Consider the following 12,787-nt stretch of genomic DNA (forward strand, 5'->3'; position numbering starts at 1 on the left):
TCCCTATCCCCCACCATCTGTTTGTTTTCATTTAGTGAATATGATTTTTTAAATATAAAAGAAACACAGGTAAGATAGTCTAAAACCAATATGTCAAAATAAAAAATTACCACACAGACAGTAGTTAACAGTTTTCATAATTTAATGAAAAAGTATTGGTAAAAAGGTGACATTTGAAAAAAGACTGAGTTTATCTTGAAAACTGGACTATATAAGACAAAATGAAAAAATTAACAAAGGTTAAGAGGTAATACTTGAAACAACAACAAAATGTAGCAAATGCATTTTGGGGCAATTGAAATGTATACAACTGAAGGCTCCTTCATTTATCTAGGAAAATCCTGTAAAAATATTACCACTATTATTTCCCTGACTGGAATGATATTTTACTCCATACTCTCCCTATGGCATTACATATGGAATTTGGCTGAAGCACTATTTTGATGTTTGCTTTTCCTTCCACTCATTCAGAATAGAAAGGTAGGAAAGGACACAGGCCTCTAACATAAGGAGTTTACAACACAGCCCTATTATAATTTTGTTACCATGAAAGTGTCAAATTAATGTCCACCCCAGGAGAACTCAAAGAAAAAGCACAGAAGCCCAGTGCATGAATAAGGGAAATTCTCTTCCTCATTTTTCCATTCAAACAAAATATAGGACACCTACCACATATGTTATGGCATGTTCACACATGTACATAGGCACAAAAGAAACATTTAGAAGATGTAGGCAAAGGAGAGGCAAAATATAGAAGTTTTCAGAAAAAGCGAAAACAAAAGGCAGAGGAACCAATTAACAAGGCTTTAAGAACAAAAGTGGGGGAAAGGAAAACTACTGAGTCTTCCATATTGATGGAGAGAAGGCCCCTGCCTCCACTGACTGGCACCTACTGCAGCTGGACTGTTTCATCAGTAAGAAACTTTAAAAATTGAAAATGGCCACTTTTGTCTGAAACTTCCCACTATACTTTCCCAAACTAGAAGAAAGAGAATATCAAATTAAGGCTAAGAAGAAAAGAGAGCTGAGAATTAGTCTGCTTCACATTTTAAAAATGGCATCTTCCCCCTTTCTTAAATGGGAAGCAGACATGTTTTATCCCCTCCTCCCAAAATGTAACTATTCTCTTCCTCCAGAAATTAATCAAGGCTGAGTTTGGGAACAGGGTAGAAGCAACTTCTGAAAAAACAACTCCAGTCTTTTTGTTTGGAAAATTGTCTTGGATTCAAAATTGATAGAAAGCTAAATTATATCCATGTGTTAAACACATGCTTTCAAATTCTGTTGACAATAAAAATCTGTTTCAAAATTAAAGCAGGTAAGAATACTTAACCTCTGTGCATTTTATTATATTTTAATTATACCTCAATAAAAATTTTTATAAACATTAAAGCAGGTATACAAAAACTGTCAGCCAAACTTATTTTAGTCAAACTTATTTGAAAACAACAACACAAAACCCTGACCTGGTACAAATATCCCAGAAATGGTCTCACTTTGGGAAAGGCTCTGGGATCCTTCACAAATGCCTAAACAGAGAGAATCAGAGCATTTTTTTTCTTGGAAGTAGTACTTCTGTACTTTTGTAAACACTATCCACAAGTTAGCTTTTTTTATGCTTGTTAGCTGGGTGAAGAGAGTTATAAGTGCGTCCCCAACAAGCACGTCTAGGAACAGGCACTGGACATTTGTAAGCATTAGGAGAATCGACTCAGTAAGTTATGATACTGTGAAAAGAACTCAACCTTGCACAAAGCAAAGGAAGAGGGTAGTGAGTCTGACAGTATCTGAGAATGTTGGTTTCCTGGTCTCTCCCCTGAAGAGGGTTTAGAGACATTAGCAGAGTTAGAAACTTTCTACAGGCAGGAGCTCTGAAACGCACATGCTGTAGTTTGGAAAGATAAGTAGTTTTAGTGTCTGATAATCATGGTCTCTTGAAAATCCATTAACAATGCAAAGACTTAGTATATAGACTCATCAACATGTTAATGTATCTGGAAAGCTGCCCTCAAGTATTTACTGAGCAAATACTCTGGACCCACTGTTCCCAATAGCTTCTGACAAACAAACCTCTGGACAACCTGAAATTCTTGAAATGTGCTTGTATAAACTAGAGTTGAAACCTTTTCCAAAACTGCAAGTCAATTTGTTGTGGAAAAAATTCTTAAATTTTCCCTGCAATTCCTCCTAATATTATGCTAGAACCCTTTTGGTGTATGGATTTCCCCCCAAATATGGGGCAAAGGCAATGTTTGGGTTAAACTTGATAGTTTCCCATCACCTTTGCATTGAACTATGGGAGAGAGGATGTGCCTTGCTTTTACCATGGCTATCCCGTCTAGAATCATGGGGAGGATTTTCCCTGTCTGAACTATCTCTTCTTACCCTGGCCTTTTCTTTATTTCCATCACTTTCTGCTTCAGAATCACTAAGCTCTAGATCTGGGCAATATCCATCATTTTCCTGATATGAAGCTCTCCCTGCAGATCGCCTGAGAAGCTGCCTACCCCAAAACTGCTCCTTTGGGCTCACATTCTTGGTTGGCTTCACACAACATTGGAGATCTTCAGTGGTCCTCACCCATCTATTGGTGGCCTCTTTAAAGGACCTGCCAAAGTGTTCCATAGTGGACTTTCTAATGCTACCCTGACTGGCCAAGTGGGAGCTAAGCATGGACTCCTCACTTGAGCTATCTTTTTGGGTGACATTCCCAGACTTGCCACCCTCTACACCATTGGATTTGGCAAACTTAGAGTTAGTCTGACTTTTCCCATTCCCAACTGAAGACTGTTCATGAAGGGCAGCCTGAAGGGCCAGAGGTTTCCCCAGTGACTGCCCATGATAGAACTCTGCAGAGGGAGCTCTCCAAGCAGGACTGGAATCTTTTGCTTCACTCCGAGAATGGCTGAGACTGGCCAGCAAACAGTTACTCTTGCTCTCTAGTGGATGTCTTGGATAGGATTTCACTTTCATTTCTAGTGGCTCCTGAGGCACCTGCATGCTCTTTTTACTGTGAATGGGGGAGCCACTGCCAGGAGAGCAAGGTCGGTGATCAGCCTCTGTGGAGCTGTTTTTGCAGTCTTCCGGGGTTGATCTGGGCATTTTTAACTTTAAGGTAATTCTTGGCGGTGGGTAAAACAATGAGTTTTCTAGTGCATTTGTCAAAGGAAGTCCTAAGATTAAAAAGAAAGATTCATTTTAGCATCTGATTTAAATAAACAACATACATGCTTATGGTAGAATAAGTTCACCTACCCATTCTTCCACAGGTCTAATGAGCACTTGTCTTTGATATGTAAGAACATCATTGTGTAGCAGCTAACGTGAGCTGAACTAGAAGATGGGATCCAGAATGCTACAGATGAAAGGCTCAGAAATGCTACTGTTTCATGGCTCCCAATATTTTCACCTTTGTTTTCCCAATCTGTAAAATTATCACAAAGACTAGTGTACTGCCTCCTACATCCTCATCTCTGCCCCTTTTATTTCTGAAAAGAATGTCACTAGCAATGACTAGGAACAGGCTTTCCCTGTGTGTGCATGCACAGTACTTAGGATGTACCTCAGATAGACATTTCAAATGCTTTCCTCCCTTCTCTCCTGGTCCTCCTAAAGCAAGTCAACTACAAATCCTCAGAAGCCTAGCACAGATTTTGGTGTGTGAAGAATAAGTATATATTTCAGCCTGACATTAGAAGTCATGGTGGTTCCTGCAAATTTTATGTCTTTAACCTGTAATAATTTCCTAACTATGAATGAACATTATGGAGATATGGGGAGGTTGTGTAGTATAGATAAGGTCAGCAGGAAAGAATCACAACATTGCTGCCACTGACTGGTTATAGGCATGGCCTGGGGAGTTTTGGTAGTCAGTTACCTGATTAAGTCATCCTATGATTGCAGTTAGAACTGGTCTTCCTCTATTATTTTGAGTGCTCTTAAATAAAAAAGAACACTACCAAACAATTCCTATTTGCATATGGATTTAACCTTTACCCACAGTCATCCTCATGAGATACAGAGAGGACAGCTCTTGGGTGCCCCAATAGGCAGCATGTATTTTCCAAGGGTCTAGGTTGAATAGCCACAGCTCCCATCCCTTCTAGGGCCTGACACCTGTTGATGCTGCAAGCCATAATGAGGTTGATTCCTATAATCAGAAGCCTTGTGGCTGGGGCCAATCTCATTGGCATGCAGGGGCTCTTTCCTATTGTGTTTTGGTTCTTGTCTTGCCAGTCATGCTGCCCTGTGGCTGAGTAGACTTGCTGTCTCCTGCTACACAACTCTGTGACCCAATAATACTCAGCAATACCCCAGAGCCTTTGATGCCTACTTGACACCTCATTTCTGAGTGATTCTCTTGGTTTATGGCTTGCCTTGGCAGTAGCTAATTCTGCATATTCTGCCCAGTGACCCATAGTTGCTCAGGCTCTGCCACATAACTCTGTTTTAAATAAGGTGAAGGGAGATTATAGATTTCACTGAATATGACTGTCATCATTCCAGCCAAATTCCCATGTTTTGGGCACTGTAATTATGCTCACCTGTATCTCACCAAGTGGGATGTATACCCAGCTGAAAGGGATTCTATCTTGCTGACTGCTTTTCTTCTAGATCAGTTCCTAGACCTAATAGGTGCTCAATATTTTTTAATAAATGAAAACAAGATCTCTTAATTTCTAGCTAAGGATTTGTTTTAATAGACTACTATAAAGTAACCCTGGAATTAAATGTTTTCTAGAAATGGATTCAATCCTATCAATTTCTAAATGAATTTGATAATCACAGGATAATTTCATGGCTACACCTAATGGCTTCAAATGCCTGTCTTGGATCTAGATGATCTGCCAGAGACTTGAAACACCCCCAACCCTACCCTGGAATTGCTTGCCTCATGAGCTGACAGGGAAATGAGTCATGTTAATATCAGGACTGGACTGAAGCAAATGAGATATCTGACAAGAATTTTAAAAGATCTTTTAAGTGGAAAAACTGGCATAAAGTTTAAATTAGGATAAAATAGGATGTAACAGAATCTGTATATTTGCCAGGATAATTTAATATACTAATTACCTGCAGCAATTTCTTGGTTAACAAGCTGGACTTGTAAACCGAAGATCTGTTCTTGTATTTTGTTGTGTGACAGTTTCAGCTTCTCTCGTCTGCTTATCATGTAGCACAGATTTCGGACCTGAAAGCCAAATTCCCAGCATTTAGAGTTGTTTGTCACGTTAAGCAAACCCAGCAAATGAAATTGTTTAGTGAAAATGAAGACTACTAAGGTCAGGTGGGGTGGGAGTAAGGAGCGAAGATAGGACCCAAGAGCCAAAGGCTAACAGCCACTCCCCAGGAATTCACACAGTACGGTCAAGTTTAGTGGCGTGATTCCCATATCAATCAGCAGCATAAGCAAAGCACCTTCTGAAATTTACTCTTCCTGCAGTGTCATGGGCTTGATATTTATGTACATATCAAGGCTGGGAAGATGGTTTAACAATTCAGCTTTCCCTTTAGGTCCCTGAATACAAAGGATGGCAGTGCTGGCTCCACTACAATTTTCTACCAAGTGCTGGACCAGCAAGGAGAAAGGTATGCTTGGAAGACTGGAAATGGCTTTTTCTGGTCCACATTTTCAACTTAGCCAAGTTTCCATAGCCACAAAGGTAAAATTCTCACTGTCTCATACTCCTCACTTGGGCAAGTTACCCAAACTTTCTGGGCCTCAATTTATTCACATACAAACAGGAATGATAATAATAGATTTTTTTCCATAAGCATGTTAGAATTATATGAATTAATATTTATAAAATGCTTACAACAGTGTTGGTAATAATAGTACTAATGGTAGGTGCTATATACATGTCTCTTAAGTTTTAAAGTGAGTCAAATCTAATAGTTTCTTTTCAAATTTTGGTATCAGAGGGGGGAAATCAAGCCATTTCTATAATTATATTCAATTATAAAATTCTCTAGGGTAAACATAGTACTTAACCTTTCTCTGAACCCCTGAAGCACCTAATTTAGAAGATACCTGATAGATATATCATGAGTTAAATTATCTGGTAGAGTGGCTCTCAACCAGGGGCAATTTTGACTCCCAGAAGAAACATGGTAATTTGGAGACATTTTTGGTTGTCACAACTAGATGTGTATGAGCAGTGCTACTGGTATCTACTGGGTAGAGGCCAGTGATAATGGTACATATCTTAATGCCTATGCTGGGCACAGTAGTACACAAATGTAATCCCAGTGATTCAGGAGGCTGAGGCAGGAAGATTCCAAGTTCATGGTCAGCCCCAGTCACTTAGTGAGGCCCTAAGGAATTTAGTGAAATTATCTCAAAATGAAAAATAAAAAAGGGCTGGGGATATAGGTCAGTGATAGAGCACCCCGAGCACAATCCCCATCACCTAAACAAAGAAAACAAAATCTTCCCTAAAACAAAGGGAAGCCTGCTACAACAAACAACTATCCAGCCCAAAATGTTAACAGTGATGAGATGGGGCATGAGGGCACATGCCTGTAATCCCAGAAACTGGGAGGCTGAGGCAGGAGGATTCCAAGTTCCAGGTCAGCCTCAACAACTTTGTGAGACTCTATCTCAAAATTAAAAAATAAAATGAAATAAAAAGGGTTGGGATGTAGCTCAGTGGTAAAGTGGGTTCAATCCTCAGTACCATAAAAACAAACAAACAAAATAAAACAAAACAAAAAAACCTACCACCATCCCAACAAAAAAGCAAAATATCAAGAGTGCCAAGTTTGGGGGCTGGGGTTGTGTCTCAGTGGTAGAGCGCTTGCCTAGCATGGTGAGGCACTGGGTTTGATCCTCAGTGCCACATATAAATAAATAAAGTCCATTAATAACTAAAAAATATTTTTAAAAAAGAGTGCTAAGCTTTAGAAACCCTGATCTAGAGTTTTCCTGAAAAAAATTCACTTTTTTTCTGGCCTGAAGTCTCATAAATGTGTCAATAAAGTATAGCTGAGCCAGTTTAAGCTCCCCAGTGAATAAAAAGTAAACAAAATGAGAATTTATTTCAAATTTCAAATTCACTGAACATATGTGTTGAGGCCTCTCTAATCCCTTGAATGTGCCTGTCAAAATTTAAACAGAGCCCAACATCTGGGGCCATAGTAAAATCAGAAAATAAAGGACATGCAGAAGACTACACCATACTGAGCTGGCCATCTTTAAACTAGAAGAGGGACCTCCATCTCTATGCAGAACTGAGATTTGCACACTAATCAGAGGTGATAAACTTACCCTCTCTAGGTCTTGCCGCAGGTGCATGAACATTCTCATGCGAGTGTGAATGCTTTCCTCTTTTGGCTGTACTAGGCCATTTTCTTCTTCTTCTTTTGGAGGAAATAATGGCTTATTGAAGTTGCTTTTGCGTTTCAGTTTCCAGTAGTTATAGATAAAGTCCACGGTTAATATGGGCATCCCAAGCTCGGCAGCCACATCTTCCACTTGTACCAAAGTATAGAACTCCTCTTCCAGCGCCCGAAGCTTCTGTGCCCGCAGGCTGGTTTTCTCACTTTTGGCCTGGCTCTGCTCAGCAGCTCTGTGGTAGGGGTACTCGACTTCCCCAAGTTTCTGCCTGTTTTGGCTATGCTTGAGGCAGTATGACTTGAACTTAACTTCGTCCCCCTCATCTAGGATGGTCTTCATCTCTAGGCCGTGCTCAAAGGCACAGGTGACATGGAAGGCAGTGATGCAGCTTTTCACGGAGCACTATAGGAAGAAAGGATGTGTTAAAGCATCAGGGTAAGTGCGAAAGGGAGATCACTGAGTCTCTTGGCCTAAACTGAGAGCTTTTAGGAAGCAAAGTAAAGATAGGGAGCTATGGGGAAGACTGTTCCTAAACTGACCATGATACATGCTTTAGAAGTAACCTAGAAAATTTGCTCCTACAGAATACAGCAAATCAGAATTGTTTAACTCTCCCTTTAAGGTTTTAGCTTAAGTATTCAAGCCTTCAGTTATCTTTTCTTTCTTTTTTTGTTTTTGGTACTGGGGATTTAACCCAGGGGCATTTTACCAATAAGCTACATCCCAATCCCTTTTTACTTTTTTGAGACAGGTTCCCACTAAGTTGATTAGGGCCTCTTTACATTGCTGGGGCTGGCCTCCAACTGGCAATCCTTCTGCCTCAGCCTCCCAAGTCACTGGGATTATAGGAGTATGCTACTGTGCTCAGCTTTTTTTTTTTTCTTCTTCTTCAGCTACTGGGGATTGGACCTAGCTTCTTGCTAGGTAAGTGCTCTACCACTGAGCTACATCCTTGAACCGTTTTTATTTTTATTTTGAGACAGGGTCTCTCAGGCTGGCTTTGAACTTGTGATCCTTCTGCTTCAGCCTCCCAAGTAGCTGGGATTATAGTACAAGTCTGTGCCACCACACCTAGCTAAACCTTCAGTTTTTCTGAGAAGCCTTTAGCAACTTATAGAAACACTTATGAGGTCTCTTCTCTGGGTCTCCCATAACACCCTATATATCCTTTTATAGTAGTAATTTTCACACTGTAAGTTCTCTAGCCATAGATCCTAAAGACAGAAGCTGTGTCATTAATTTTGGAAATCATTATCAATTACTGAATAAGCAGTTGATCAGAAAATGCTTTTGAACAAATGAAAATAAAAACAAAGTCAATATTATTGCCAGAACATCCATTGGTTCTATAAAGGTTTGGGGGGTATGTGGCTCAGTGGTAGAGCAGTTGCCTAATGTTCAGGAGGCCCTGGGTTTGAACCCTAGAACTACAAATAATAATAATAAAAACAAATATTTTAAAAGTTCATAGAAATTATAATATCTGAGTAACCCAACTTCTAGAAATTATTCATGTAGAATTGAGCTGTCCAACATAGTAGTCAACTAGTCATGAATGTCTATTTAAATCTTAAGTTAATTAAAATTGGGCTAGGAATGTAGACCAGTGGTAAAGCACTTGCCTAGCACATGCAAGGCCCTGGGCTCAATCCTCAACACCACAAAAATTTTAATTAAAATTACATATAATGAAAAGTATAGCTCCTTAGTTATACTAGCCACATTCCAATCGTATGAAACAGCACAGATATAAAACAATTCCATCAGAAAGCTCTATTAAAAAGTGTGGTTATAGACATTCTGAATGTGTTTATAATATTCTGCCATTCATTCATAGATTTACAACATTTTTTAAACATTACTGTGGAGTATACACTGAATATTCATCAGTAATTAGTAGAAAGGAGGCATAGTAGAAAGAATTTAGTCCATAATAGCTGCATTTCTTGTACTTTCCTTAGATTTAATTGCTATATGTTGTGATTATAATGTTACAACTTTCCTTCCAAAGATTTAAAATACAGGGGTACACTTATATGTTTAAGTAGAAGAAGAGAGGAAAGCAAGAGAGGAATTATTTCTAAGGAAATATTGGGAATTTTTCTAAGTCTCAAAGCTTTTGGAAGCCTACATCTGGAGGGCCCGCAGCTCTATGTATCAGGGGTTTGATAATTGTTAAACAGAGAATGACCATGGATATGAACAAAGACAGAAAGAATGCAAAGTCTAACAGGTCTCCTCAGACACCTAAGAGAATACTGGCAAACATCAAAGCTTTAATGGGGGAAGATCTCATTTAAGCTAATTTCACAGGATAAAAAGTTCCAGGGATGGAATATAATTCCAACATCATCTAATCTAGTCTCACATTTATTATTGCTTGAACTTCCTCTATAGTACTTGATTTTATATCTTCAACCCACTCCCCTTCACCTTCCAAATAAGTAGTATAATCTAGTCACATATTATACTCTTTCACTGACAAAAAGCTCACAATCTCCTACTACAACCCTCCCCAGCTTTGGCCAGTTGTATCAGAAAATTTTGCTACATCACATTAAAATCTGTATGCTTAAAATTTCCACAGATTTGGCAAGCCTCATGAAAATGAGGATAATGAAAACCCAGAACATACTTTTATCTGAGTACCTTTTATTATCATTTGGCTAAGAAACTAGCCAGACATTTCAAAAACAAGTAGTAAAGGGCATTCTTTAGCAAAAGATTAAAAGTGTTGGCCATAATGCTCTTTTGCTGTTTAATAACAGATACAAATATGGGAAGAAAAAACAAAATGATTTTCTGTTTAAGGGGATGAACCTGTGACATACAATAAAAGTCCCATCCACTTAGGAGGCTGAGGCAGGAGGATTGTGAGTTTGAGGCTAGCCTGAGCAACATAAAGAGATCCCCTTCACAAACACACTACTACTACTACTACTACTACTACTACTACTACTACTACTGCTACTACTACTACTACTACTAATACCAATAAGAAGCTAAAAAGAGATTATCTCTCTCAGGTCAAACTTATAGAATGTAGATAATTAATATAGATCACTCAAAATAAAAGACAATACACAGATAAGAATTTGGTACTTATATGAAAAATGGAATGTCTCTTAGGAAACTGCCATAAACTGGGTGCGGTGGCACACGCCTGTTATCCCAGCGACTCAGGAGGCTGAGGTAGGAGGATCGCAAGTTCAAGGCCAGCCTGGGCAACTTAGTGAGACCCTGTCTCAAAATAAAAAATAAAAAGGGCTAGGGATATAGCTCAGTGGTAGAGCACCTCTGGGTTTAATCCCCAGTACATACATACGTATATATACACATACATACATACATAAAATTCATCTTGTTTAAGAAAAGGTCATTCTGTGCTATTTATAACTGGAGGTCTATATACTTTGGTGATAAAGAAGAAATGCCAACTAGGTTTTGGAACCACTCAAATACTTATTTCTTGCTGGGAATGTGGCTCAGTGGTACAATGCTTGCCTGGCACCCATAAGGTCTCGAGTTAAATTTTCAGCATGACACACACAAAAATACATTTTTTAATGGTGGTGTGCATCAGTCCTAAAGCCTCATGCATGCTAGGAAAATGCTCTACCATTAAGCTACATCTCCAGTCCAAATACCTACTTATTTTTTTTTCTGAAAAGATAAAGGCATATTCTACTAAACAAAATGCCTTTGCATGTATATCATTATTTTTATTCTAACCACTAAAGATGAGGGGAGGTGTTATTATGCCCCTTAAAACCCATGTTTATTCTTAAAATTTTAGAAACACCTCAATTTTTATACCTTTATTTTATTTATTTATTATTTTTATGTGGTGCTGAGGATCGAACCCAGTGCCTCTCATGTGCTACACAAGCTTTCCACCAAGTTACAACCCCAGCCCTAATTTTTTAAAAAAATATTTTAACTGAAATAACTGTTCTCATTGTGTTGAGCAAGTAGCACTCATACAAACATCTTTATACATGTTACTATATGCATATCAGTGTGGTTATCACATCCACTCACTGAAATAACACAACCCCCCAGGTTTACTGAGACATCTTACACATTACAAAACTCACCAATTTTAAATTAACATTTCAATGGTTTTCAGTATAGTCATAGGGTTGTACAGCCACCATCACTACCTAATTCCATCTTCATCACCTCCAAAAAGAAATTTTGTACTCATTTGTAGTCACTCTCTGTTCCCAACCCAAAACCCAAGAAATCACTAATAAATTTTCTATTGCTATAGATTTGCTCATTCTGGACCTTTCATATAAGTGGAATCATACAAGATGTAGCTGTTTGTGTTTGGCTTCTTTCATTTGGCATGTTTTTAAGGTTCATCAGTATCATAGCATATGTTAGAATTTCAATTCTGTCAGGCACAGTGGCACACACCTGTAATTCTAGCAACTCAGGAGTTTGAGTCATGGGGATTGAAAATGCAAAGCCAGCCTCAAGCAACTTAGTGAGACCCTGTCTCAAAAATTAAACAGAACTAGGGATGTACCTCAGTGTTAAAACATTTTTGGGTTCAATTCCCAGTACCACTACCATTACCAACAACAAAACAAAACTCAAACACTTCAATCTTGTTTATGGCCAAAATATATTCCATTGTAAGGATATATCCCATCTATTAATCCATTCATTAGTTGATAGACATCTGTGTGTTTTTCACTTTTGGCTATTATAAAACAATGCTGCTATGGAAACTCATATAGAAGTTTTTATATGACTATATGTTTTTATATTTCATGAGTATTGTGCAGTAAAGAATTACCCTTCTCCAAAGAAAGGTTTGGCCCTTTGCCTCCAGCCCCTGAGAGGTAACTTTGAAGCCTTTGGGATGTCTGACCTATCTGACAAGAGCTGTCTTTAATTACCTGGCAGCGTTGGGCCAAGTCAGATAGTCTATGCTAACAGCATGATTTACAGTGCAGGCTTTGGGCCATGTGGCATCAGGCTGACCTCTAGAGGGACCTGGAACTGAGGTCATCCACATGGATGGTCAGCTGTGTCTACATGGTCAAGCCCCAATGATATTGGCTGAACTTTGCAGGTTGACAATAGCCTGGTATATCACACATTGTTTCTGGGAGAAATAAGCTCTCTCTGATCAGCTCCCCTGGAAGGGTATCAATAGAAGTTATACTCCCGTTCTGTCCTAGACCATGCCCTATGTGCCTTTTTCTTTGGCTAATTCTAAATCTGTTTCCTTTCACTAAAATAAATCATAACTGCACATAATGGCTTTCCGAATTCTGTGAGTACTTCTAGTGAATTAATGAATCTAAAGACAGTCTTGGGGAAATTTCAAAATATGGGTACCTACTTAGAAATGGAATCACTGGTTTATGGGGTCACTTTTGTTGACTGTTTTGAAAAATTGTCAAACTTTTTCACAGCAGCCACATCATTTCACAA

At 38.7% G+C, this 12,787-nt stretch overlaps 1 protein-coding gene across 1 annotated transcript in view; it reads right to left on the minus strand.

Moving 5' to 3' along the window:
• Positions 1-527: 527 nt before the first annotated feature.
• The window catches only part of Jade3 (jade family PHD finger 3), a 118,420-nt gene continuing 106,160 nt past the window's right edge, over positions 528-12,787 (minus strand). The window contains exons 10-12 of the mRNA XM_026413740.2: positions 7,268-7,738; positions 5,074-5,191; positions 528-3,173 (exon numbers count right to left, since the gene is read on the minus strand). Of these exons, the coding sequence (XP_026269525.1) occupies positions 2,278-3,173; positions 5,074-5,191; positions 7,268-7,738 (1,485 nt within the window). The 3' untranslated portion in view covers positions 528-2,277. The remainder of the gene's footprint in view (positions 3,174-5,073; positions 5,192-7,267; positions 7,739-12,787) is intronic.

This window comes from Urocitellus parryii, chromosome X (genome assembly GCF_045843805.1).
Source record: "Urocitellus parryii isolate mUroPar1 chromosome X, mUroPar1.hap1, whole genome shotgun sequence".
Lineage (NCBI taxonomy): Eukaryota > Metazoa > Chordata > Mammalia > Rodentia > Sciuridae > Urocitellus > Urocitellus parryii.